Source organism: Haemaphysalis longicornis, unplaced genomic scaffold, assembly GCF_048455015.1.
Source record: "Haemaphysalis longicornis isolate Haplotype H1 unplaced genomic scaffold, Haemaphysalis longicornis Haplotype H1 scaffold_4, whole genome shotgun sequence".
Classification (NCBI taxonomy): Eukaryota; Metazoa; Arthropoda; class Arachnida; order Ixodida; family Ixodidae; genus Haemaphysalis; species Haemaphysalis longicornis.
Genome location: NW_027526361.1, coordinates 20,394,557 through 20,422,345, shown reverse-complemented (window position 1 = coordinate 20,422,345; position 27,789 = coordinate 20,394,557). Strand labels below are relative to the sequence as shown.

General features: G+C 47.2%; 1 protein-coding gene across 3 annotated transcripts; it reads left to right on the top strand.

The window, feature by feature from the left end:
- The first annotated feature begins 538 nt into the window (after positions 1 to 538).
- Positions 539 to 27,229, top strand: Atac3 (Ada2a-containing complex component 3). Of its 3 annotated transcripts, none has more exons than XM_077706118.1 (13): positions 540 to 708; positions 1,309 to 1,355; positions 5,560 to 5,703; positions 9,861 to 10,058; positions 11,516 to 11,680; positions 12,468 to 12,551; positions 12,907 to 13,216; positions 15,528 to 15,605; positions 17,938 to 18,057; positions 24,051 to 24,157; positions 25,247 to 25,355; positions 25,614 to 25,741; positions 27,030 to 27,228. In XM_077706118.1, exons 2-13 carry the CDS (start codon positions 1,350 to 1,352, stop codon positions 27,186 to 27,188), a joined length of 1,608 nt encoding a protein of 535 aa, XP_077562244.1. In that variant the 5' UTR covers positions 540 to 708; positions 1,309 to 1,349; the 3' UTR covers positions 27,189 to 27,228. The 3 variants fall into 3 exon arrangements, with proteins under 3 accessions (XP_077562246.1, XP_077562244.1, XP_077562245.1); XM_077706119.1 differs by lacking the exon at positions 540 to 708 and adding an exon at positions 773 to 1,242 and having other exon boundaries at positions 27,030 to 27,229; XM_077706120.1 differs by lacking the exon at positions 15,528 to 15,605 and having other exon boundaries at positions 539 to 708; positions 27,030 to 27,229.
- Positions 27,230 to 27,789: the final 560 nt, after the last annotated feature.

The following is a 27,789-nucleotide window of genomic DNA, read 5'->3' as shown; positions in this document are numbered from 1 at the left end:
ACGCGGCATGTTTGGATTAGAAACGTGTCGAGGTCGGCGTAGCGACCTAGTTGTCACGGAACGCTATTTGTCGACATTAAATTCACCGAGCGTGAAATGAGATTTTAGTGCAAAGTTTGTATCGAAATTATTGGGCAAGAATGATGCTAGCGTACGTGCACTGTTTTCTTCAGTTTCGTAGAAGTAAAATAACCTAAAATGGCTTAATAGATATTTTTAATAACTGTATTGTTATAATTAAGTGATATTTTTGTTTTTATTTTGAATATGACAAACGTTTTGTACAGCTTCTTTTGCAATGCGGTCGATCCCCTACGGCAACTACGACGCAATATCAAGGTCATCTTGAAAAGCATAGTTCTGTTATGCGCAAACTCGTTTTCGATTATTATTTGCCGTGGATGTTTTTCCACACAATAAATGCTTGCAGAGCTTACAATTAAAGGTCCGTAAACACGTAATGTTATGTATCTCGCGATTAATGCGAAGTGCTGTCGGTTCGGTCATTTCTCTATGGTTCGGTCGCCGGCGTAGTAACACATGACGCAACATCAGTGGAATGTAGCTCGGAGGAAACGGAGACAACGTAGGTGTATTTCCGGAAAAATGTCTTACTTCCGGAAATTCTGGGCCTTTCAGAGACTTTTTTGAAAGAAAACAAGTTCAGAGAGCCCCTCTGAAAGCTTCGCAAGGCTTCATTCATCAAAAGTGAGTCTCGTCTCAACGCGCGCCTTTTTCTGCTACGTTAGATCGGTCGCGACCGTGCCAGGCGGACTTCGGGAGTCGCAGTGAGGGCAGCGCGTCCCCGCCTCTCGAAACGCGTCTTCGGCGACTCATCTGAGCCTGCTTCCGTTTTGGGCTCCCCTTCCGTTTTCCTGTTTTCAATGGCGTCTGCCTCGCGCGAATGATCAAATTGTGCTCAGCTTGCCTGTGGCAGTCGTTCGGGTGTGTCCCGTGCTCGATTTGACGCCGCTTTGCAGCGGCGGGGCCTAGGGCCGTACTCCATCTTGATGCCAGGCGCTACCTGGGTCCTGCTTAAATCCGCCGCCACTTCGTGAAACGACTGCTTCACCTATGCTCTATTCTGGAGAGCCTTTGGTGACCTGCATAGTACCCCGATTTCGCTGCTGCTTTCTCTGTTGACTGCAGCACTTTGTGTTCGCCGACTTGGCGGCAGATGTAATTATGACAGCGTGTAGAGGTATAAGGGCACGTGAGCGCCTGTCGCGTCGGATTGCAGAGGTGCGGTATGAATGGTGTCGGTTGCCGACCTGGATCGTAAACTCGCCCGCCCATTTTTTCGCGCAGGAGTGCTGGATGTTTCCCAGGAAGATTCCGTCGATGAAACAATGGAGGTAAGCTCTGGTGCCTTCCCATCATCGAGCACTCGCGTAAATGTAGGTACCGCTGAAGCGTTTACAGTTGGAAGCATTACATGGCTACTGCCCAGCGGCCCTGGTGCGCGCGTTACCGTTCTCATGTTTTTAAACAGGTGGCTGAAACGTCACTAACCGCTCACTAAGCGGGATAATTTACTTGGGCATCAAACACGCGTGTAGGTTTTCAGCCCTGCCTAGCCGTATTTACCCATACGGCAGTGCGGAGTGGGCGGGGGTGGGAGCACAAATAAATCCTAAAGTTATCAACCAATCCCACCGTGACACTTGTTCTTGAGTTCACTTTACTTCGCCGTCCCTGAACACAAGATCACACGCAAAATTTTTAAATTTTCTTTTTTCTTTTTTTTCGGGGGGGGGGGGGGGGGGTGCTGGTCCAAGCCTCCTGTATAACGGCTTTGTGCCTGCTCAGTGCCAGATATTCCGCCATCCTCTCAGGTGGCGCCCTAATCCCAGGTTCTTTGGTGTTGGCGAGGGCACGGTCAACATGTCTTCACACCTGGCAACAATGGGTGGTTTTAAAAAAGTTGCCCAGGCCCTTTGCAAACAAGAAATACGTGTTGAATAAAGAAGACTCAGGCTCTAGCACTGACGTGCAACTCCTGTTTGAACAAAAAGGGTATAAAAATTGACGAGGCCACAAATAAAACTATCTAGTAAGTGGCTGGGGTGATGCTAGAACTTGACAGTAGAACTTGACAGTGGTAACTACACAAGCGATGGTCGCTCTGGCTACCTTGTTCGTTCGTAAATAATTTAACACAAAAGTTATTGTCTGCGTTTCACTCGATTTAGCCAAAAATGTTACGGGTGAGATCACTAGTGTGGGGAGAAGTAGAGCGAGAAACAAGCTAAGTGCATGCTGAATGTTTATCCTAAGCTTATATACGCCTCGAGCGCGGCCTGTAGGGGCGCCACTGAAATCCTTCTAGCGGCCTGTTTCGAAAGCAGCCGCGGGAGTCGCCGGCCCGCTCCCCACTGTCACCGTTGCTTTCGGGGCCCGTTCACAATGGAGATTTACCGTTTGTAGGCGTTGGAAATACATATTTATGTGGAGCAGTCACTCTGTTCGCAAATGTGGTGTGTTTACGAGAGTGTAAATGTGTGGGACGCGATCTTAGTCGGGTACATTCGGTCTGTACAAGCGCCAGGTGTGCGTTACAGGTCGGCATCGCGAAACAGGGATATGCATATGGAGATGATTGTGATTCCACTTCCCTGAAATTTACTAACAGTGTCTCCGTAAGTATAATTTCCCCAGATGGTCATGCCATGGCTATACATTACGATGTAAATCAGTTTTGTCCGCTTATATAACCTAGTGGAGCGATCGTACCTGACAGCACGCCAGTTATGCTTGCTAATATCATACCTCAGATATTGATCACTACCCTGGACATAAATTTCACGAACATTCTACGAATTAAGTACGATGGATAATCCAAAATTATACCCGGGACGAGCGCACGACAAAAAAAAAAAATAATGCTGGGGTGTCTTGTCCTGAGCTGAGCTCCCGCAAACATTCATATATGTTACATATATCCTCCGCGAGCAGGTCGGAGAAGGGCTTCCACAGTAATGCCCGTTCGCGACTAAACGTTTTTCGATGCATAGTCATATGACGCAGGGAGCCTGCAGAATCTAGCACAAACGGAAATCAGAAGGCCTTATCAGATATCCCACTCTTTTAACGACACGTTTTATCAGTTTTGAACTTGTATACCTCAAAAAATGCGTTCACCGAGGGATCAGCTGTTAGTTGAAGTCTAAAAACTAGAGTGGCGTGAACGAGTAGTTTGTGTGTGTGATTACTAAAACGTTGTTTCCTTGATTTCGCTCCACAATCGTACGCAACAATACGTAGGCGTCCTCCTTCCCCTCCCCATGTCTCGCGAAATAGCAACGCATTTCGCACACTAGTTGGTCTCGTAAGTCCTACCCGGCTTAAGTTTATACGAACGTCTTTAGCATTTCAGAAGCTGCACTGAGTTTTTTTTTTTTCTTTTTCCTTTCTGCACGAGCTATTTTGTTTCTTCCGACCTTGCAGACCATTAATTTTTCAGTGTTTTAACTCACTTTTCTTGGTTCTTGCTATGAGGCATGAGTGCACCTCTTTCACGACGCAGAGCCTTGGAATATACTTAACATTTTCGCGTGGCTTATATTCTTATGAAAGGCACAAGTTATTATCAGGTATTGGGTAATCGCATCCCCGAAATATATTTGTCCGCGCTACAAAACAAAACACACCTCTCACTGTGCCAGTATCAGGTTTAAACGAGGCGACAATAAAATTCACTTGTGCCGGACGTATTCGGAGGTGACAGCGGTGGTATGCTGCTGCCGTCGCCGACGCCCGTAACAGCGGCGGAAAAGGACGCAGAGCTGCGTTCCCGGATAGCTATTGATGGCTAAACGTACTGTTTACTTACAGACGTCACCATAAGTTTTTTAGCACTTAATTGGAAGGACAAAAAGAAGCGAAAGAGAACCAGAACACTGCATGAGCCCCTATGGGCCGCGCAGCGCTAATCCCGTCAACTCCGCGGAGAAGCGGCGGCAGGCGGCGCAGCGATCGCAAAGCTCGAGGCGTATAGGGGCCTACAAATGCTGAATATTGCCTTGAGCTAAAGCTTGAAGTCGTCATTCTTTGCGCAGCATCCCGGCATTGCCGAAAACATCAATATATCTACTACATACACGATGGCACCATTTCGTGGAGCAGCAGCGACGGAGAAAGGGGTGGGGGCGCGTACCGTTTGAGGGACCATAAAAAAACATTAGCGGCAGAACACGACTGAATGGACTCGTAAGTAAAAAGGGGGAGCTCAACTGTTTGGACTTCTTTCAACAAAATTTGATTAGTATGACTCAATTATCACTAAACACCGAATTAAGCGTCATTATTTTTCACTTATAAACTCCTATAGAGCGGGAGAAAAGTTAACTGGCTCTTATCGCAGTGACAACCGTGAGGACATGTATACATTTTGTTGTGAAACTCCCATAGTGAACCCAAAAGGGCAAGCGTGCAGGCAGGAACAGTATACTGAACGCCGTTTAGTAGTTCTGCAACGCCACGCATAAAGCTTCGGTCTTTAATATTGGCTCATGAAGTCCAAGCTCGCCGTTTTGCGGACTTTTGTAGCTGGAAGACTCCTTCGCTTAGCAGACGACGCTGAGGTGCGTTTCAGTTCCCCTCCGCTTGAAAAAGCAATTCGCATCAGCATGGCCATCGAAAAACCTGGGAACTTGGCGTCCCCACAGTGAACGGGCTGCTCCAATGGGTTTCGGGGCGATAGAACTGGCACAGTCGGTTATACGGGAGGCTATGGCTGGTCACCCAACAGTTCTCTTGCTTGAAAAAAAAAAAAAAAAAAAGCAGGGAAAGGAAGGAAACCCCACGGCTGTGTACCCCAGGCACATCATATTCGAAGACGCAAAAAAATGCCACAACGTTGAAAAAGTTAATGCTGTGCCTTCACCATATGGGCATGATGTTCACAGCAAAAATTGTACTCCATTGTCACAAGACTCTGTAATGAACCTTGGTGACAGAAGTGTGCCCTGTAGTAGTGCAGCCTATGCACTAGGGTGTAGAATACTTAGGCGATCTTTTCTAAGGGAACATTGGGAAAAGTCGGCCTTGTCTAATTAATTTGCCTGGTTAAAAGTTGTAAGGTGTAGGATATAATCTGAACTTTTTTAGCTGATTTACACATTATCTCTCTTTCTCTCACTCACTTTTTTCATTACACAACTAAGTTGCGCTGCCGATTGCATTGGAGTTGCATTGTATTGTAGCCGATGTTGCGTGATATTGGCCGTGTTAAAGTTGCATGTCAGAAGGGCGGAATTTGATTCTGACCAGGCCTAGCTCGTATTAAAACTGCATCGTTACGAACACGAAGTCAGCATTAAAAGCGCCTGGTGTTTTTTCATTCTTTCTAGCCTCGCAAATACAAATGATCTGGAAGTACGCAGCCACAAAAGTAAAACTCAACAAATTCACGTCAACTTCTCTGTAAAGGCATAGCATTATAAAAGACCTGCATACAAACCGCAGTTTCATTCTTACTGTGGGCATTCCCCTCTCTGCCTTCATGCGCTGTGAATGGAACGACAGGGTGCTGCTCTCTCTCCCTTCCTGTTCATGCAGATTTCGTTGCCCCTGCAACTCGTGCCGCAACCTTCCCTGTCCCTGGTGGACCTTGGCAAGCAGCTGCTGGAGTCAGCGCGCAATGGCGAGACTGAAGAGGTGCGCCAGCTTATGACCAGCGGTGCCCCTTTCACCACTGACTGGGTGAGGCTCTTCTAGAAGCTAGTGCAGTGTTGCCATATTGCTGATGCTGCCTATACTCGGTGACAACTTAAGAACTTAAGAACGGCACCGGAAGTTGCCGCTGTGCCTTATCACTGTAGCCGGATGTTTCTCCGCGCCGCGCAAGTAGAGTGTTACTGGGAATATTTTGAACGTGGCGTGAGCCGCTCCCGTGATTTTTTGGACTTAATATGCTTATAAACGACTCCAGTGACGACAAACAAACTGCGTGAGACAAGGCAGACGATATCACGCATTCATAGCAAACCCCTTTCAAAATGCGCGCACACTGACGTAACGGGTCCGGCGCTTTGGCAGAGTGATACACTACATGAGGGGGTGCTGTTCTTGAGATGTAACCGGGTATAGCTAGGTTGTTACTCTTGTTGCCAGATTGGTGGGCTTGTTTTGTGCAATATCAGGTGAACTTGAATTGCAAGATATAGATGTACATGGAATGCTGACTGTTAAGCCATACTCGTGTTAAATGGGTAAGGCTGGACTGTTGCTTCTGGTATGCATTTCATTCTGGCCACTATGTTCGCTTTTGTTTTGTGTGGCAGAGTTGTGTGGAATCACTAATTTTCACTGAAGATGGTGATATACAGCTTTGTACATATAGTAAACGCCCTTTTATAATTGCCACTTGCAGTTTCTATCGTTAGAAGCCCTAAAAATGTGTTCAGAAATCACTCATGTAGCATACTCTGCACCAGCATTTTTTTTATTATATTTTTTTTTTTTTGGAGCATCGCATGGTTTGTGGAATTAGCACAGCAGATGGAAATTTGAGTATTTCGTGTTGATCTGTAATTTTTTTTTACTTCGAGGTATATTGAAAGATGTTTCAAGGTGGTAAACATCTGTGAATGACTGGGTGTCTAATTCAGTGGATTCAGGACAAGTTCCGAAGCAGAAGGGGTGCTTTCGCATACTCAAAAAACTTTCAAAAGGTTTTATTTTATTAAAGGAGTACTGGCACGAAATTTCTCGCTTTCAGTTTTTATGCTGTAAAGAATACCTATTGGCCCAGTAATTACGAAAATCGAACCGAAAGCCGTCAGCCGCAAACACAGAATTAATTATAGCACGTTTATTGCAACCAATTTCAAATTTGGTCGCCGCGTGGGAAAATGGCTGTTCGAAGGCCAGCCTGCAAGCGGGCCAGTCTGATGTCACGGTCTCACCCGTGACGTCAGGGACGTTTTTCTTTCCTCCATGCGTTCGCCGCATCGTCTGCGACGATTTCACATGGTCCGCGACTCGCCCGCGCAGTCGACATGTCGTCTGAATCGTCAGACTCGGATGAGTCACTGCCACCCGACAGACAGAACAACTTTATTTGGCCAGGCGATGAGGCCGGTGATGTCTTCGCCGTCGTCCGTTTTTTAATATCACTGCGGCTCGAACCGGCGCTGACCATGATAGCAACAGCTTGTCGCCACTCTTCTAATCAATCTGATCACGAAAAAGAAGCTCCACATGCGAGAAAGTAGATGTTAGTGTGTTGATAATTGTGCTAGGAGTTGTTATCAGCGCTGAATTTAAAAGTGGCGTTCAGATATTTGCTGCGATGGTAAGCCTACGCTGACCGGCAGCGGAGGTTTGGCGCTCCGACCCAGCACTGCCGGCACCACGGTGCGGCGAGCGGCTGAAAGATGGCGCCACCTGCGCGCTAGAATCAAAACAGGCCGCGGCAGATGTCCTGGTCGCCGATCGCTGGAACGGAAATTATTGCCAAGATAAAGCTTCATATGCGAAAAAGGGGATGATAGTGTAGTGAAAAGTTGTGTAAGGGATGGTCATTCGCAGTTGTACAGATACCAGCGATCAAATAGTCGCCACGATACTAAGTTCCCAACACCCAAGGTGACCCGTGCAACCCCGAGCCCGCTGGCTTGGGCGACAGTTCTTGCGGCCGCCGGCGCGCGCACGAACTCAGTCCACGTTTAGCGCTGCATGTCGTCGCGTGGAAAATAATGCATCTTGGCGTCGTCGTCGATTTGCTCAGACAGTCTTCCACGAGCAGTACTTCGCATACCGCGAGCTTGCCATAGCACAACTTGGGCGAGCTCGGCGACGCGCACCGCCGCGTCGCTGCGGTGCCCGTCGACATCGCGCAGTTTTCGGCACCAGTGCCGAACACCATGCGCAGGCAACGAACTGAAGAGAAAAGACGTCGAACACGCAACGTTTACAAGCATTGCTCACACAGCTACGCCCACGTCTCCTGCCCAAACGAGTACCACCGACAACAGCAGCGCAGGATATCGTTTCCGGTTATGAAAACGACTATATGACGTCACCCTGAACCGGCCAGACACGCAGGCCAATATTTCGTCACGCCGACAGCGATTGCGCTAGTGCTGCCGATTTGTGGAAGCTCGCGGCCTGGACAATCAAAATCGATTTTAGATGTGATTCCGGCCTCGGATCGCTGCAAAAATTTCTGTGAGGCATCTGTACAAACTACTGAAGCCAATTATATCGTTTTTTAGGTATCAAAATTTGGTGTCAGTACTCCTTTAAGCTTGCCCTCTATTACGTCTTCCTTTTTTCTGAAGAAACGAGGGATGAGATTACACCTACTGAACAAAAATCTTTATGGTTGCTGTTTGTGAGAAAGCTGGGTACCCTAATTTTGCTCTTTTTCTTTCTACCACAGTTGGATTTCAGGGCTGTCTTAGCTGTAGATTCTTCTGATGAGTGCTGTGTTAGGCTTTTTACTTGGATTTGGTCTTTTCCACGTGTTATTACACCTAGTGTCGTTAAAACCTAGTTGCGGCACATCTAATTATTCTTGTATCAGCCATGCTGCTTTTCTGGGTGGGAATCTAAGGAGCAAAAGTCAATATCGATGTCCTGTGGCGCCTATGCCTATATGGCTTAACGAAAAACTAGCTTATATTTGATTACAACATAATGAGGATAGTGCTCTAACTGATCCTGGGGTCGCACAAAATAGGCCAAGGCCATTGCTCGAAATTTGAGGTAAAATGAGCGAGCAGCTTTAATAAACAAGAGCATGAGATGTTTATAATGGCGCCGCAATACCTGTGTTCTCGCTGCTACCGGGTGCCAGCATTGATGTTGCGTGCAAACACAGGCACTGCCATGCGCAGCACGCCAGTCACTCAGTGACTGAGGCTTTGTGCATCTGAGCTCGACTTCACAGGTTCGATTCCAGCAGTAGTGGTGGTTCCTGTAATGGATATGAAGAATTTCGCCCATGTGCATGAGATTTTGGCGCACAGTGAAGAACGTCAGGTATGTAGTCAAAATCCCTAGCTCTCCACCACAGTGGGCTTCATAGCCTAGTTGTAGCTTTGGGGAACAAAACTCCCAAATTTTAACGTGCGCAGGCTGTGGGCAAGTACGGTGCTCCTCTAGGTGACTGTTGTCTCGTTTTATCGTAACAAATTTACACCATCTTCCCACGAGAGGAACCATGGGGTAGATGCGACGTATCGGGGGGTTGCCGTTGCGTTATTCAAATCATCGGACGATGTCATCGGAGCGCCGGCGGCGGAACGACTGAGCGGAACGGCACACTTACCGCGTTTATATGCAGCGGAATGAGAGAGAGCAGCGCATAGCAGTGCATAGCAGCGCATAGCAGCGCATGCGCATGTGTTACCCGAGCGCAAGCTGCGCGCTAACGCACAGCTGGCACGGCGACGGGAGCGAGCTGACCGCGCTGACGCACAGATGGCGCTGCGGTGAGAGCGGCGGAGCGCACAGCTGCCGCGCCGAGGATGCGGACTACGCCGCGACAACGACGCGGGACAAGGCGATTTAAAGAGATGCGTCGCATCTAAAAATGGTTTGCAGCTTGCTTTAAAGAAAAGTTTGTACAAACACAATTCACATCGCTCTGCAGCTATCGTTATAACCAGCCCATCACTACTGGGGAGGGAGGGATTGATCCCGAGATAACAATAGCTCCTCGGAAGAAGCAGTTGAGGGGGTAGGGGTGGCATGGTTGGATAATGCGCCATTGTTCCTCTTGAGCGTGGTCACAATCCTTCTGCTTGTGAGGAACAGTGATGTGTGCAACAGAGATGAAAGTACACGGCCCTCCCTCGGGAGGACTTGCGAACAGGAGAGGTGAATGCGCCACGTTGGGTGCCCTTGCGCAGCTGGGCACCTCCCCACTGCACATGGCGGCCCAGAACGGGCATGTGTCGACGGCGGAGGTGCTGCTGCGGGCGGGCATCAGCCGGGACGCCCGCACCAAGGTGGACCGCACGCCCCTGCACGTGGCTGCCCAGGAGGGACACCTGGGCGTCGTCGAGCTCCTGCTCAAGCACTCGGCCGACATCGAGGCCAAGGACATGGTAGGACGTCCCCTTTCTCGGAGCCCTTCTTTAGCGGAGCCTGGAGCCGCATTCAGTGCTTAGGCAGTTCTAGCTTCCGTTTGGGACTTTCCTCCTCGTTGAGCTTCTCTTTTCATGACCTTTTTTTTTTTTTTTTTTTTTTTCAGTTTCAGTTTCATTTTATTAGACAAACATAGTAAATAACATAACGTCAGTATACAGGCAGGGGTCCCATAGTGAAGAACACTGCAGTCGGGACCCCTGATGATTAATAACATTATTGTTGAGCTTTTCTAACTGGCCTCATAGTGAATAGTAAACCACAGTACGGACTGTGAAAAAATTAATAAATGAAGGATTAACGAGGAAAGGGGGGTTAGTTTGTAGGGTTGCATGATTGAACAATGTGTGAAAGCAATGACGAAAGTAGAGAGGAACAAATAGGAAACACGCGCCGTCCTGCTTATTTGTTCCTCTCTGTTGTTGTTTTTTGTCTTTTTTTTTGTCATTACTTTCATGCTTTGTTCAATCAAACAAAGGATGTTGCGTGATAAGTGCCTAATAAAAAATATATATATATATAACCTTTTCCATCTGGAAACCGGGGTGCACACTAAGCTTGACCTCAGTGCAAACGAAAACGATCGAAATAGAACTGCAATGACCACAAAATCGATCAACCAAAACAAAACCTTCTTGTTTCACTGGGCTTTACCAAAACACGAGTGTTTGGTATGCATTATTGTAGGTCATCCTGCGATTATCAGGAACGTTTACCTTCTTCAATGGCTGTGAACCACGTGTGGCCTACCCATGTAGCGCTAGACTGTGAACTGCTGGACGAGAGCGAGCGACAACGCTGACTGGCTTCCATTGTGGCGTGATATAGCGCGACACTTGCACGCGTGCATCCGTGCCAGCTGGGATTGGCGAGCTAGAGCTGCGAGAGTGTTTCAGTCGATAATTCAATCTATAACCTCCAACAGTCAACACTTTGCCGAACACTTCAAAGATATCATCGTCGTTGTCATTACAGGGCATAGATAAAATTGGGTTTGCCGCACGCCATTTTGGCATATGCCACCATTGACGGTCCAAGGCGGCCATTACAAGCTCCGCTTGAAAAGAGGTGCAGAAACTCCCTGGACCACTAAGGCAACCAACATCAAAAAGGTGTACTGGCTTTCTAGTGAGGCTGGTGTAGGACACACAGTACGTGAATTTTTCTGTATGTAACATTCGTTGCTGCCCATATAAGTTGAGGGAAATGAATGCTGCATGTAATGGAAAGAGGAGGGACAAGAAAAGCAGCTGTTTTAAAGGCTGCTTTTGTGTCAAGGGCCTTCTCATTTCTGTCCTTTTCTTTATCTGCATTGGCCGTTTTGCAAAACCTTCCCCTATAGCAAGCTGTTTTAGCTGGGACAGCTTGTTCAGTTCGCATCATCGGGCTGCCCTCACCTCTCTCTATCCAATCCCAGTTGCGCATGACGCCCCTGCACTGGGCGGTGGAGAGGGCCCACGTGGATGTGATCCGGTGTCTCCTGCGGTGGGGCGCCGACATCACGGCCTGCAGCAAGTTCGACAAGTCGCCCCTGGACATTGCTCTGGACAACGACTATGTCGACGTGGTCCGCATGCTACAGGTGGGCATCCGGGTCCCGCTTGGCTCCTTGCTTGGCTGTTGCATCGGGACTGCAAGTCGGCTTTGTTCAGTAGTTAAGACTTGTGCCCGCTGTGGTGTGCTGCTGAGAGCAGTAGGTCACGTGTTCAGCCTGCACCGCAGTTTTTCTGATGGAGGCAAAAAAAAAAAAAAAAAAAAAAAAAAACAGCCTGCGTGTTCAGAGATTTCCAATTAATGTGTAGCCGTCCACTGTGGCAAAGTAGCCGAGGTGCAACTTTGGTGCATTAAGCTATAATTTTGTACACTAGGTTTTTAAGAAAGTGCAGTAGCCAGGCCATTTTTTATTTGCCAGCCTGTGCTCGCTTTACAAGACCATGCTTTCAGTCATCTTTTAGGACATTTCCAAACAGAATGACGCGTCATGCTGGAAAAGTATGTGCAAAGCAAGTATCGGCACATTTTTGTCGATTTAAACGTGTAGTCCCTTCCTTCAAAGTAATCGTGTAGCCTATTTGATACATGTTCAGCGCTTTGCACCCAGTCTTGTGCGCACTGTTGCGTCTTTTGTGCAGCCTGTTCCCACGGATCATTTGGTGTTGTTTAAAGTTTTTAAGGGGCATGCAATCCTCATGAGCCTAATCTTTGGAAAAAATTACGTTTTTCTAGCTTGTGACAAACATGAGAGTCATAACTGGACACACATTTGATTTATTTACTTGATGTATTGATTCTTCAAAGGTCCCATTGGAACATTACATGAGGGATATTATTGTGCTTCTGACTGGTGTGTTCAATAATTAACGTTTCAGGATCACGTCTGCAATCCAGGTCGAGCCAAGGAGACCGTAGAACAAACTTTCATCCTGCCTGTTGCCCCTGTGGGTGCTGCCAAGGTGAGGAAACCTGTATTTGCACTAGTCAATGGGCAATTTTTATTTCCCATTGTGAGCAGCTGCACTTTTGAAAGCTAAAGCGTCAGGTGGAGAGGAGAGCTTCGGTAGTGTCAGCTTCTTGAAGCACACGGTTCTGTTCATTGTGGAATTTCAGACACTCATTGATCCCCTTCTTGCATCCCTGCTAACAGCTTTGAATGTTGCTGACTAGAATGGCAGAAGTAAGAACCCTCAAAAAGTTTGTCTGCTGCTATTGTGGCTGGACAAACACGAGTGCTTGAGTAAAAGAAACTAACAAAACTTTAACTCTCTGCTCCAACTGTATTTTCCCTCTACCTGTGTCCGTTCATTGCAGCTACCAGCGGGTGCAATAGGTGTGGCCCACAAAGTTATGAAGGCAGCCACTGCTGCGACGACTGGGCTCATCACAACGGCAGCGCCCACTGTGATCCAGGCCAAAGCCGTTATGGCGCCCGGGACAGCGCGCAGCGTGTTTGTGGCTGCCAAGAACACACACGGCATCAGGCGGGCCACAGTGACGAGGGTTGTTCCCGCTGCGAGTGTGTCTGCCGCAGCAGCTGCGGCTTCGGCCACCACTGTGACCGGAATTGCTACCAGCGCTGTTCCCACCGCATCCACCACCACTACAATCACCACTGAAGAAGGTGAGCAGAGGTTTTGCACAGACGGGTTTTGGTGCATGGCTCTTTGTTGGTGCAGTTCTTGTTAGAAACAACTGGCTTGTGCCATGGTGCTTCATGAATGGTAAGCCTGCAGGCATGCTCCAAGGCTCTGGCCCACTGTTTGGACATGCAGGAACCCAGTAAACATACCTGAAATGAAATGACAAATTTAATTTAATCTGACAACAAAAGAGGGACGAAATATTTTTGAGGCTTAGAACAATGCAAAGTGGTCCAGACATAGGCAGCTCAAGTTGCAACATGAACAGCCTCATAAGTTGTTAGCGTCCGGTTTTTTATGCTCAAGCTGGAGGGGGAAGCTGTTTGCATGGGATAGTTGTGGTCTGAAAGAAAAATCTCCGAAGGCACTTGAGCAATTTTTGTTGCGAATACGAAAGCGTCAATGTTCACTCCGACGCTCTGGCGGTGACGTGGCGTCGAATGAATGCCCTGGTATCGTAGGTGCCACTATAGAGAAAAAGTGGGCGCAGCACTGGCAGTGAGGGCGACTGTAACCTTCCAGAGTGCCCACCTCGCTGGTGACTACTGTGCCGCTAGGTGCGGCCATCACATACCCGCATCCCCCTTCATGCTTCACTGCCAGCAGTTCGTCGGGCTAAGCAAGGGGACATCTAGTCAATGGATGCATGCATTCACAGCCAACGGCTATTTATGTGCTGTTTCACTGCTACAGACAATGCTGACACCGGCTTTTTCGCTGAGTGGGCCATTTAACACTTTTGCATTGAAAACAAAAAGAGGAGGAGGATCTGTGTCAGAGGTAGCAGAACAAGGGGTGAAGTGTCAAGAGCTAGTACGGCAAAAGTGTTCAGTTGCACATCACAGATGAATTTACTAAAGCTTGCTCCATTGTCATACCTGAACCCGCTCTGCTATAATTTGTGGCATAATGCATCATTCAGGAAGCTGAGCTGCACCCAGACATAAAAGAGAGTTCATCACAAAAGTGAACTGAGGACCAAGTTGCCTCATTAAAGAGGCTAAATGAGGATCTGCTGGCACCTTTTTCACGCATGTAAAGGGGCACAGTGGACACTGAACACATCAGTTCATAAAACTGTACTCCAACAAAAGCCATATGTCAGTTTCTGTTAATACCTGGCTGAGAGTGAAATTGGTGTATAAATATTGCTGTCCAAGAATTCACTTGGTTATATGCAGACTTAATTTGAAAAACTACCCAAACTTTCAAAACTATCTCATTGAGAGCTCAAATGCTTAGGACCGAATAGCATGGTAGCTCCCAAATATGCGACAGCTGACAGTAGTTGCTCCTGTTTCCCCATTAATGCTGGAGCATTAAGGCTTATTAAGCGACAAGACCAGCATTGGCATCTGTAACTGGCTCTTAAATTTCTGTTTAAGAAATTGTAAGTGTTGATCCGTTCGACAGCATGTTGTGGGCAGGCGCAGAGTCTTTTTGTTGGAAGCGGAGAGTACATCTGGTTAGTTAAACTGGCTTAATTTGTGCCTTGTGGTGTTCAATCAGAAATTAATGCTTTCGCATTCGCTACTCATAAGTTGTGCTTGGGCGTCCTCAAGGCCTTTCATGTTGTCAGTAGGGTTGCAAAAAACCGTATCTTCATGGGGGGGGATATAGAAGGTCAAATTTGTGTTGAAAAACATGCAGTGTTTTTTGACACGCAATGCCACGTATTGTAGCGTTTTCCTAGAGATAAATGAACATAATGTTTGTATTGAAAGTGTCTGAAATTTTGGTTGTTGCTCTAAATGTGCTGCAATGAAAAGTAACCACACATACTTTGTCCATTAAAAGCTATTCTTTGCATCTCGCCTGCGTATTTTCTCTGCTCGCGTGCCTTTGCTCAGCTTGTCGGCACACATTTATCATCGTAGTTGCTGAATTGATGCTTATAAAATGCAAAAAAAAAAAAATTGCGGCATGACGGCCAAAAAACCGGCCAATGGCAGCCTGTTTTGAGTATGAACAGGCCACCGGCCCGCTGACTAAAAAAAACGGGCAGGTGGCAATCCTAGTTGTCAAAGAAGTTGCCTCCAATGCATTTTGAGCTTTGCATACCAAAGTGACTATGGCGGGAGGATTTTGAAACAAGAGGGTCTCTTTAGAATAGCCAGTTCAGGGTCTGTGTAGAGTAGGCAGTTCATGCCTGCTGCCAAGAGCATGTAGGCAGGAGAAGGGAAAAGTACTGAACCACTTTGCACAGTCTGCGTGCACTAGTGTAGTGGTGACTGTACTACTGCCCCCTGACTAACTAACGGTCTCTGGTGGTGGGTCTCTCTGCTGCGTCAGTGGGTGGTGGTGACCAGGGAAGCCCCTCAGTCCTGGCCACTTTGGCAGCTCTCGCTGAGGCCACTGCCCCCAATGCAAGTGAGCTGGCTTCTCTTTCTTTTTCTCACCTTTTTCTTTCCTCTGCTGCCTGCTTATGGGGAATTTTCTGAGTGCATGCGTTGCGTGGGGCAAGCATGCTGGTCTTGAGGAGCTCTACTGCCTGGCATGTGGAAGCAGGGGTCATGTTGTGAGAATAGCTGACTTGTTTCCCTTGTTCTCATTTTAACGTATAACAACTCACTGAGGCTTATTGCATCTGAGGTACAGTGCAAAAATGATGCCACAGAGAGCAGAGCTACGTAGATTTTGTGAGCCCAATCATGAGTTGGAGTGTGCTGTCGGTGTCTCTGCTTGCCTTGCGTGCGTCCTTGTCCTGTTGCGCTGTCATCCACATGCAGTGTTCATGATGTTGCCAAAGTAAAGCTGTAACAAAGAGTGGGGGTTTGAGGGCACATCTAAGACAGTGGGGCTTTCAGGCTGAAGGAAAGATGTAACCGTTTCACTATTTGGGTCCAGATTTGTTGATGTGAGTTTGGTGGGCATGGCTCCAGGGATGAAAAGAGTTTAAGGGTCATTCAGAAATGCTTAAGCATAAGGGCAAAAGGAAAAAGATGAAGGAAGCTCACACCATCGTGTAAGACTTGAAGGTAGCGAGGCCGTGCGCAACCTTCACGATCATCGCAATGGTTTAAGTCCACAATTGCAGCCGATCTGCTTCTTCTTTGCTGCCACAACGACCTTTACTCCATCATTGTTGCTTTAAGTATGAGTTTCCTCCATTTTTTTGGAAGTGATAGTCATTGGACATCACTTTGGAGGACCGTACACTATGACATGTCTTTCTTGTTCCAAGCAAGTGTTGCCTCGATAACGGCGAATGCTGGAGGAGGAGGAACAAACGTTTATTTTACATATTTAGAGCAGATTTGTTTTTTTTTTTTGCCAATCTTGGCCAATCCCCCTTTGTGGGTGTGCTCGGCATTCTTGGCCAATCCCCTCAGTGGGTATGCGCGGCATTTTCCTCGTATTTGAAACTGCAGACCTGAAAAATAACATTTGCTGAACAGCTTCGCTGTTCAAAAAAGTGTGTACGCTTGCTGACCGCATGGGCATTTCAGATGCTCTTTCTTGACTATGCCTAACCTGTGCAGGGGCAGCTTTCGTTAACATTCACAATGGAGGTTGAGCATTTCATTCGTAATGGGAGATGTGTTGAAAGTGAATGACGTAGACCTGTGCTAATTTTCACTCGGGCCAAATTAACTGTCGGACATCTCGCAAAGCAACGCTGTGTGCTCACATCATCTCAGCTTAGCACCTTAGACAACAGGGCTGTCAGTTGGGAATCTAAGAGAAAAGCAAAACTTGCAACCTATAGTCAAACTGAGTGCTTAGTGGTAGTTCCCTTTTCTGCCTACACTAATCGACATCGCACGATGTGTGGCTGATATCTCACGCTATAGTCTTTGCATGGAATCGAGGTAGATCAAGCTATATTCTTGCATCTTGATCAAGGTATAACTTCATTCGCAAATGAAGAGCATATTTCCGTAATCCTTTAGTGCTCCTTAGAACATCTGATGGTGCAAACACTTCACGCGAATACCGTTAGGCTTTGTTTTGTGAGCCAGTTCGTGTTTTTATTGGCGTAGTACCATGGCCCAAACAACTTAGTTGGCACTCGACTGAAGTTTGAGATCCATAGTCCCAGCACCTATAGCTGGTGCCACAAATTCCCCTTGGGGATAACCTCGCACAAACAAGCTGCTTTCATTTTCGTCAGTTTCCGCAAAAACTAACGCTTAAAAAAATTATGCAGCCAAGCAAAGCAACTTTGTGAATAAGCCTGTCTGCCGTGACGAAAGTTGTTTGCACTCGCTCAGGTTAGCTGTGTGAAATTCATATTCATGAAATCAAGATGTAGCCGTTGGTGCTCCCGCACCTGTTCAATGCTGTTAGCTTTACAAATGAGTGGTATACCTCAGGCTCAGGTCACAGATGGCCAAGACTGCAATTGGGCGCACGGCCCAATTGCCCGGCCCAACTGTAATGGGCTAGTTCCTGCAGATTCATCACGGTAGTTCCTACTACAGCGTACGCTTGACACAGGTATCACGTTCTTTGGTTTAAAAAATTATTTACATATCTTCACAATTGCACTGTAGTTTTGTGAAGGTTGTGTCTTCAGTCTTTTTTACACTGCCACCCTTGACTGTTCTTGACCAGGCTGCTGCTTCACAAATTGAGCCTAGCCCCATCGGCTTATGATCATTTCCCCCTTGGTCTTTGCATATCGGAGGGGCACGTAGTTTGTGCTTGAATCTTTTATTTATTTGTCTGTTTCTTTTTATTTGGTCTTCTTTTTCCCCAGCATTGTCGTCCACGGAAGCCGTGCAGTGGCTAGAGACGCATGGCATCACAATGCTGCCTGCTGACAACTCCACGATTGTTGCTTCAGCAGTGGAAGGTGGCCAGACAATATCACTCACAGGCAAGTGCCATCACTCGGAATTACCCTCCCTTGAGCACTGCGAGGGTATCATCGTTTCTGGTACAAGTGTTGATTTTTTGCATAACACCTGCTAACACCACTGCCAGATTTACCGTATTTGCACGAATATAACTAGAATTTTTTTCCAGCGATTTGTGCCTCCGACACGCCCCTCGTGTTGAGCTTTTTTCTTGCCTTTCTTTCTTCAAATACCTTCGCCCTGGCACACACCTCAAACTATTATGCCTGGAACGTGAGCTACAAACCCGCTGCCTTACCCTTGGATTTTTGCCACCAAGAGTTCGCTGCTCTCGTGTGTAACTTTGGCACCAGCTACTCCCGATAATGCCATTGGCTACGTTGGTAGTGGTCACATGACCAGGCAGTCTGGTCCGGAGGCAAGAACGTGGCGCAGCATTGGCTCCTCATTGCGTTTTGCTTTGTTCGTACTTGCTTCTGCCTTCTGAGCCGCTGCAATGAACGGGCGATCCTGCTGTCTGAAGAGCAGGGAAATTCAAGTGTGGCAGGCATGTTAGACTAAGCGAGTCAACCATTCGAGGTTGGAGCAAGTGCCGTGATTGCATCTTTCAAGCTGCACCGACTCGTAAAGCGTTCCTTGGACCCAAGAATGGCCGCTACCTTAAACTCGAGAATGACCTGGCAGGGTTTTTCCGCAAACGTTGCGGCCAGTTTTTGCCTGCAAACTCTGAGCCTGTGCAACTTCAAAGCCAAAGAGCTTGCACGTGAGGCCGGTGTGTCTCGTGACAAATTCGCATTACTTCGCATTATAATCGTATTTTTTTCTTTTTCGTAAGAACCAAAAGTGCCCCCCTCACGTTATATTTGAGGTCGCGTTATTTACGTGCAAATACGGTTCTATCACGTAGGCAGGCTGAAGCTTTGCCCCTTGGACATAGGATTGTAAATTCGAGTGTCAGCTTCTGTGAGTCCAATGACAGAAATCTCTAGAGATTGCAGCTGTGTGAACACTAGGAGCTTAAAATAATTTATTGGTGTTACATGCAGTTGTTCTGTTAAATTCCATTGTGCTACTGTCAATATGTGAGGTGATATCCATATCCATGAAGTGTTTCCTTTTTTCAAATGCTTTGGTGTGCTGTCCTAGCTGTCTATACAAAAGGAGGCATTAGTGAAGCTTAAACGTCCGTCACTTGGGCACTTTCAGTCTTGATTGAAATGAATCAGTGTAGACTTTTCAGGTGCCTTCATGCACTGTTTTACGCGGCCTGTTTCACTCTCAGTTGGAAAATTGCACTGCAGTAGGCTAGATGGTGCCAAAAACAGTTTTGCTGCCAGCATTGGACAAACCTGCACAGCCGTAGCCGCTATCAGCCAAATCCGCTGTGCCAAAGCCATTTATTGTAGCGGCTGTAGCAATGAGTGCTACACATTGTGTTGAGGTGTGTAAGCCTGTATTTTGTGACAACAGCTGGCTTCGACCGTTTTTCTTTTTCATATTCGTCGCAACAGTGACAGTACTGCAATGTGTGCTGGTAACAACGGCTGTACTTAAAGGGACCCTGCAACACTTGCCATCGACTACTAGTAATGTATTTTGGGATAAAGTCTATTGTCCCAGAAATCTCCTAACGCAAGAACTATGAAAATCTGTTCACAATTAACGAAACTACGCGCGATGAGAAATCGCGCATAATCGTTCCCTCTCAACTCGACCGCGACAGCGCGACGAAAGCTGCGCGCTCTCTCCCGGAGAGGGGGGCGGCTCGCGGCGTTCTCTTCGGCGGCCTTCGATATATCACATGCCGGGTAGTTTTCTCCTTTTCTCCGCAACGCGGAGGGGCCTATTTCCGGTCTGGTGCCACAAAAAAGCAGGCATGGGTGCCTGCTCGCAAGTGCGCGCTCGGGCTGGTGGGGCGTTTTTGAAGCAATAAACTAGGGATGGGCGAATATTCGGTATTGTCGAATATTCGATCGAATAGCTCTCTATTCGTTATTCGCTTCGATCCGAATGCAGGTATTCGATATTTTCGAATTATTCGATGCTCCCGAATAGGCAGCTAAAAGCCAAGCTTTTCGGTCAAGCTTTCCGAGAGTTACCCCAGGCTTGGCTCAAGACCCACCGACGCGGACATTTCTATTATCAGTGCCGGCACTGCCGAGTTGCTGCCTTGCCTAGAGGTTCGACGAAGCTCTCGGCCGCCAGCACACTTAAGTTAAAAAAAAAAAGGCGGCACTGAAACGACACTGCTCCGAACATAGCGGCACCAAGCCAGCAGACTTGTACAGGCCGCCATTTTGAATAGGCATGCCGCCATTTTGAATAGGCTCGCACAGCGCGGCAGTACGCCGCACTAAGCGAGCCTATTCAAAATGGCGGCCAGCCACTTGCGCTTTGCTTGGCTACGGCCGAGGATACTAGTGGCTACAATACTTCTTTTTTTAGCGGAGCTTCTAGGCGGCGCTTAAAGGGACCCAGAAAAGCCTTCTGTAAAAGTTACAAAAGGCCTGTATTGTCACGTAGCACCAATATAGCGATGCAATGCCGTTGGAATTATTGATCTACATTCAGTATTAGCTGCGCCAGAAGCAATTAAATGCACCTCTCCCCACTTGCCGATCGACTCCTCCTCCCTCTCTGCCTCCTTCAAAGCAGCTAGCTACATTCCTGCGTCTAGGCTCGCGTCAATCACTGCGGACCCGCCTTTGCCGCCTTTGCCTCGGGATCGCGCAGGAAGGAGGAAGAGCAGCCGGAAGCCAATGGCAGTGACGCCGCCGGCGGCCGACCTTGCCGGCGATTGGGCGAATCAGGGGGCGCCTTCGCCGTTGCGTCAGCAGCGATCGCCGTTGCGTCACCCGCGGTCGCCGTTGCGTCAGCCGCGGTCGGCTCGCTGCGGCGTCGCGCTCATCGGCTGAGAAAGGCGATCTTCAAAAATTGTTTACAAATTATCTGTACAACGTATGGGGCTCACACTTGGCTCAAAAATCCCCCGTTATGTGTTCTACGACCTGAATGCATTTGATTGCCACCTTCACAAAGCTTTTCGGGGTCCCTTTAACTCTGCGAGTTTCTAGGCGGCGCTTAAACTTGTGAATGAGCAGCTGGCGGAAACTGCTGCACCTAGAGCATGTGGCGCAACAGGCATTTCTTCATGAAAACTTGTGAATACAGCAAAGGAAAGCTGTGTGTAAGATTTTGCAATAAATGTTCAACTGGTAATAGTTTTACACAATGCTGTGCCTACGTGGGTTCTAATTATTAGAAAAAAATGTGTACATTAGTCAGGTCACAAGTTGCTCATTTGTCTTTGTGATTTGCAATGTGTACTATTCGAACTATTCGATTCGAAATTATTCGACCAAATCACTGTTCGCTTCGAATTCGCTTCGAACCTCAAAATCTATATTCGCCCATCCCTACAATAAACGTTTGTAGTCGAGTGGTCCCGTTGAAAGGGAAGTATTGAGCTCATCACTCAAACTCCGCGCGCACTCAAAGCACAAAAGAAACGGCAAAACTGTGCCTACAGGTTCAGGCATACAAGAGGTTCGTACACAGCGATGACGACGACGGAAATGGGAGAATCTAGCCGCGAAGTTGACCAGTGACAGCCGATCGGGCAGCCATGGCCTATGTGACGTCCCTTAGGCCATGCATAATGAGGACAACTGAAGAGAGAGCGGTTGGTTTTTCCGCGTCTTTCACATCGATTTGCGCGCTCACCGCTTCACGTGCACGTGTAATATTTGGCTCAGGTATTCCTGGCAGTGTAATCTAAACGTCGCGCAGGTTTACTTGCACTGCTCAAAGAGTGTTGCAGGGTCCCTTTAATACAGCCGGAGGTAGGCATGGCGAGGCCATTTTTGTTTTCAGGTAGGATTGACCATTATGATTAGATTAAGAGTGTACAAATGCAGTATTTTTAAAGCATGCATACTTAACTACATAAATATTTTCAGCGCTCACCTTGCCACGTTATTTAATAAAATTTGAATGTTACTCCAAGTTGTCACCTTCTATGGAATTTCTCAGTGCGTGCGAGAATATCATCGTTCCCCTCTGATAGCACATAAAAACCTCAATTGCACTTTAGAAACCAGGATTAAACCAACGCCGCCTGTATTAACATTGCCTGACGCGTCGCGCGCTTTTCAATGGGAAGGGTAGGGACGCTTATTAGTTCAGGCACTGATCTGCTATGTGGCGCGTGCTGGCGGACATCTCGCCTTACGTCACTGCTCGCGAGTCGTGAACGCTGCACCCACTTCTATGACGTGTGTCTGTCAGCTTGCCTGTTGGGCTTCAAGGGCCGTTTCACTTACATCTTAGCCGCGACGGGGCGCTAGTTCTGTGGTGCACTGGGGGATCTCGTTCAACGTATCGCTCGCTTCATACTTGCTGCATTTTTCCAAAGATAAAGACGGAGGCGGACTGAAATAGTTTAAGAACATACTGATTGTCGGGTAGACATATAGCTAACAGAAAAACGATATTTTCGGATGGGGCAGCCACAATTTTACTTATATTTTTCTTTCTGGAGTATTTAGAGAAGAAAAAATTGCGTGAGCGTTTTTTGTTCAGGCGCTCACTTCTACGATTACTTTCCAATTATATCACGTGCTTGCAAACTTCAGAAAATTATAGGAAACAAAAGGATAAGCAGCTGTGATCCCGCCACGCTGTCCGGGCGCTTCTACAGTACAGTCCTCAATTTTAGAAGTGCGTACCGATGCGGAGTGCGAACAGCGGGGTCAAAACAATACCTAAATGCAGAGGGGATAGAGGTGGGATGCCCCACTCAGAAAATTTCAGGGCCTGTGATCCGAGTAGATAAGCGCTCAAAGCTGGCATCAGCCTGCGGCAGCGCAAGGGATTTTGCTTCGTGACAAAGGAAGTTTTATCAGTGACAGACCAAGACAGACAGGCATGGTGAAAAACAAGAAGGCGTAGGAGCGCCGCCTCAGGAACGCTAAACAAACTTTCCACTATTTTGCATAGTTTCCGAGAAGCGGCGCTGGCTGGCGGACACGAAAGCACGCTGGAAGGCTACGGAGCGGGGAAGGGTAGGAGAGAGCAACAGGAGAGTGGCTGTTTGGCCATTTTTCGCTTACACGTTAGGCAATGTTTATACAGGCGGCATTGATTAAGCAGCTCGTAGCTGCTCCCAATCCATATTGGGTTCGTTCAGGATTAACCTGAACAGTAATGCCCGTGTGACTGAAGTGCTGTAAAGAAATGTGTATATAATATGAGTTTGTTTTTTTTAAGCTGGCTATGGCATAATAAAAGCTGTGAAGCATGCCTTGGGGGTGTCCCTGCACAGTGGCTTATGGGGCCCTTATTGCAGATTCTGTTTCTTTATTTATTCACTAAATTAGGCATTATTGTACGTGTTGATGTAATTGAATACCCATCAGGAGCTCCTAATCTTAGTTGCTTCAAGCTCTTTGTATTTATTTCTGCAATTTGTTTTTTATGTCCCACCTAGGAAAAGTTGCCAGGCTAGGCACTTTTTCTTTGGGCGGAAAGTAAAAAACAAATTGCAATGTAATCTGCTCAGGTAAATTTACCAGTGACGACGATTGCAGTAATCAGAAGCTTATTACATCTGGTTCACCAACCATTTGGCCACGGCGGCAACGTACGATACAATCGCACTACACATGTGCCCACACAAGTGGATTTGCCATAGATGATGTCAGCTGCTGTCAGAGGCTCATAGCCTCTCGTTGATGCCAGCTCACCCACCCACACATATGCTTTCACATATCAACGAGAGGTGATGCTCAAGCATTCTGTCATAATAAGAACAAGCTAAGGTGCCCCCGTAACTTTTCAGGTTTCAAAGGTTGCAACAAGTTTTTTCCTGAAAAGGATGTCAACTGTTTCCAGAGGAAACTGCTGGTCTTGCTTTTCCTGCGGATGCATATGGTGCAGTTCACTCACAATATGTTCACTGTGCTGCCCCCTAGCAGTCGTGAGACCAATTTGTTCGAATTGTAAACTGTTCCAGATGCCGGCAAGCTGGCGCTGAACTGGGTCAAGGGCCAACAGGCCGTAAATGCGGACACTGCTGCCAGCGAAGTGTCTCTGTCCAATGTGGCATCAGCTGGGAACCAGGTGGGTCACACGTTCCATGGTCTTGTTCCTTTCATAAAAAGAAAAAAAAATTACCTGTACACGCGCATTATGACGAGCTCACAGTTAAATCTTCCGCGACAACTGTCCAGCAGCCGCAAGCTCTTACAAGGACAGTGACGGCTCTCTTGAACCAATAGTGTAGTGTGTAAGTAGAGTTTATAGCTTCCAAGCTGCGCTACATCTATTTCTGAGTGAAGGGAAAGCCAACACAGCGCTGAAAATTTAGCCTGCACAAGTGCTGCATGGGTGTTCCCCAGGTTGGCACATGTTACCCTTGCGAAATCACAGCATCATCTTTCAATAGAACTGCACTACCAATTCATCACTTGCAGCGTAGTCACTTTTAAGGCAGTGTACCTGCTTAAATTTAGTTTTGTTTTCCACACTGGTTATTCTCGTACCTTCAGAAGTGGTCTTAGCCGTTGAGCATGCTTTTTGAAAGGTATGCGAAATCACATTGACTGGTTGTGCACCTTGCTTTTTTTCCTTTCACGTAAAGTTTCTTAATTCAAGGCACAGGTATGGAGTGGTGTCGGAGGAGTTTTCAACAGGAAACAAATGAACTGTAACGAGTGCCTGCTATGCCATTCCGACTTGGGGAATAACCGCTCATTAAAAATGCGCTGCTACAGTTATAAACATGGAAAGTGTGTCCTTGCCGCAAGTTTGTAGCTAAGTATACGGAAATGTTTAGGTTGGCTCATTACCTGGTGATGTCAGCACTGCAGGCAAAATTAGTGCCCCTGGCCAGCTGCGAAATGTCTTGCCACACCAGGGTTGAACTTCTTTACCGGAAAGTTGACAGGGAGAGAGAGTGGTCCAAAGAACTGCTTGGCGTCAAGGTAGGGTTACAGGGATTTGTCTAGTCCGGCTGTCTTTTTAATGTGATTCACAAATGTACTCCAATAGAGCTCTTCAAACTTATTAAGGGATATGACCCATGCCTCCCAGCTAGAAGGGTGCTTTGTGGCAGCAATGGCATGTAGGGGTGTGAATCGAAAGCCTGCAAATAGGTGGGTGCACGGCTGATCTTTTTTTTCTTCTCTTGTTCCTCCTTTTTCCTTGCAGAAGGTGATCGCCATAGTGACGGACCAATCCCAGATACCATCACTAGTCACTGCGGGAGGGGGACAGTCTCCATTTGTCGTCGTTTCTAATGCTATGCTGAAGGGAGCAGGTGAGGAAGCATTCTCCTCCTTTTTGCTCCAGTTTTTTTGCGTTCATTTAAAAGGATCGAAATAAACATTTGCTTGGCATGTTTGTTGAAATCTTCAGGAATTCTCGGTGTGGTCTCGGGTATCAAGTCTTTGTTTTGTTTTTGTTTTTTTTTTTCTTTTGTGGCTTCTGAACTATGTCTGCTCTTACTGTCCTGTGTCTGGGGGTTTTGGCAGAGGCCATGAGAAATGTGCTGGGCTGTTCTGTTCTCTGTTCTCAGATGGGAGTGCCTCGCACATGATCATCAAAGGCGCCATGGAGCCACCTGCCAAGCGAGTCAGGAAGGTGTCCATTCCAGACAAAGTCAATGGAAAATCGGCAGCTACCACAACTGCCACAGAATCTCAAGTGAGTCTCCCCGGTTGAGACGCATTCATTCCCCCCACCCTCTTCTTGTGGTCATCTTCATAGGGGAAAAAAATGGTGCGCTAAAAGGGTTAAAAAACATTGGTAGCAATCATAGAGGCTTTTTAGGATTCTTGACAGCATCGGTGGTGGTTTTTTTAAGAAGCGAAGTGTCTATTGACCAACCTCTAGGAATGGCATCATCTTGCTCCCAATCCAGCCACTCCTTACAAGGGACAAGGCCATATATGGCCTTAATTTGAAACCATTCTCGCCTCGTCGCACATTCCTTTTGGAAGCAGATTATGCGTACTCAGCTTCATAGTGACAGCAGTTATGAAGACGCTCGTATCATAAAAGGGTGAGATCTGTCTCATCACACTTCTCGTGACTCTCACCTTCGTCCCTCTTCCCACCCATCCCGCCCATCTGTCACTGTCCTCACTGCACAAGCTTGTTGAACGCCTCGAAATTTTTTTTACACCAGGCCTTGCATCTCGTCACAATCATCGCGACACTACGTTTGCGTCCCTTTGTCACACTCTTAGTCAAACCCCCAGCCAAACTCCTAATCACACTTTTTGTCACGTTTAGCCGGCGCAGCTGCTTTGAAGTCCCGGAAACAATTATAAGAACAGAGCTGTATATATTAAAGGTGTGCAGATGTTGGTCTTTTTTTCTTTCTTTCTTTTTTTTTTTAGTTAAATGATTATGAATAATAAAAACTGATGGGAAATCAAATAGGGTATTTTCAAGCTCAAATATCTTTAGTTCAATTTGTATGAAGCTTCTGATCAAAGCTGTTAAAAAAAATGGTAGTTTGGATTCATTTCTACATGTTCCATTTGGCAGCACTGCCCTGGTTCGGGTGACTTTGTAAGTGACTTTGTAAGTGTACCTGCTGTGTGTGATTTGCCATGTGCAGTTTGTGGTGGGCTCTTTTGGTTGTGGAAGAACGGAACGGAAACGAGACAGCAATGGCAGCTTTAATTAAACAGCACTTGTCGCTGAAGCAAAAGCCGGGAGAGCTTTGAAAAATGATTTTTCAGTTATAAGATAAGTATTTGCCAGCCGTTTTCAAGTATCCATGGTGAAACGTAATTCGGTTGAAGTTGGCTCAAAGTGAGGCCAGTTACAACTTGTCTGTTTTGGCAAAAGGATGTGGGAACACACCGGACAAAGATGTGGGGAGAAGCAGTACTGGTGCCATGACTGAAGGAGCACTAGCACGAGCCTTCCCCTGTCATGGTGGTGGTGGTGTGACGTTCCTCTCTCTGGCTAACGTGCGCAGGGGGGCAAGTCGGAGGCGGATCCCGAGAAGGACAAGCTCCAGCAGGAACTGGAAGCGCTGCGCAAGCAGGCGGAGCAGTACAAGGCTCAGCTGCAGCAGAAGTCGCATGAGGCTGAGCAGTACAAGAAGCAGCTGGAGCAGATGAAGTCCGCCACCTGAACGACAACAGTAGGGGAGGGGGAGGAGGGGAACATCATTGCGTGCCATCGTCAACTCACAAGGGGGGGGGGGGGGGGGGGGGGGGATGCGGGGGTACTGCTTGTTTTCCTGTACATACTGCACATTGCAATCAAGACTTTGTTTTTAAGACGTGCGTGTCATAATCTGTGTTTCTGCGGGCTGGATGTTTGCGTCCAGGGGCTTCCAAAAAGGTCCTGGCAACCTCTTGTTGGGTGTGCGAGGATAGAGGGAGGGGAGGGACATTGACATATGAACAGTTGCTGAATTTGAGTTTGACCTCATTGAGGAGTGTGTCTGCCGGGTAGACAATAGTACTTGCATACAAAGCAGTTAAACAATTGTTAAACAATTAGAACTATGCGGAGTGTGCTAGTTGAGGGGTTTGACGTAACTGGTTTTTAATTACATAAACTGTGGCTTAAGTGGGTACGCATTAACAAGGTTTTTTTGTACCTCACATACACAATATCTTGGTCATGGATGTATACCATGAATGTACATGAAAAAGAAAAGGAATTACAATCGCAGAACATTAGAGTGCAAGGTCTTTTTTTGTAAGTACTTTTATATACATATAGAC

Coding starts and splice junctions, on each gene's coding strand:
- Atac3 (XM_077706119.1), top strand. Junction 5,704..9,860: donor CCCCTTTCACCACTGACTGG/GTGAGGCTCTTC, acceptor GCCCTTGCGCAG/CTGGGCACCTCCCCACTGCA. Junction 18,058..24,050: donor CCAGACAATATCACTCACAG/GCAAGTGCCATC, acceptor AAACTGTTCCAG/ATGCCGGCAAGCTGGCGCTG.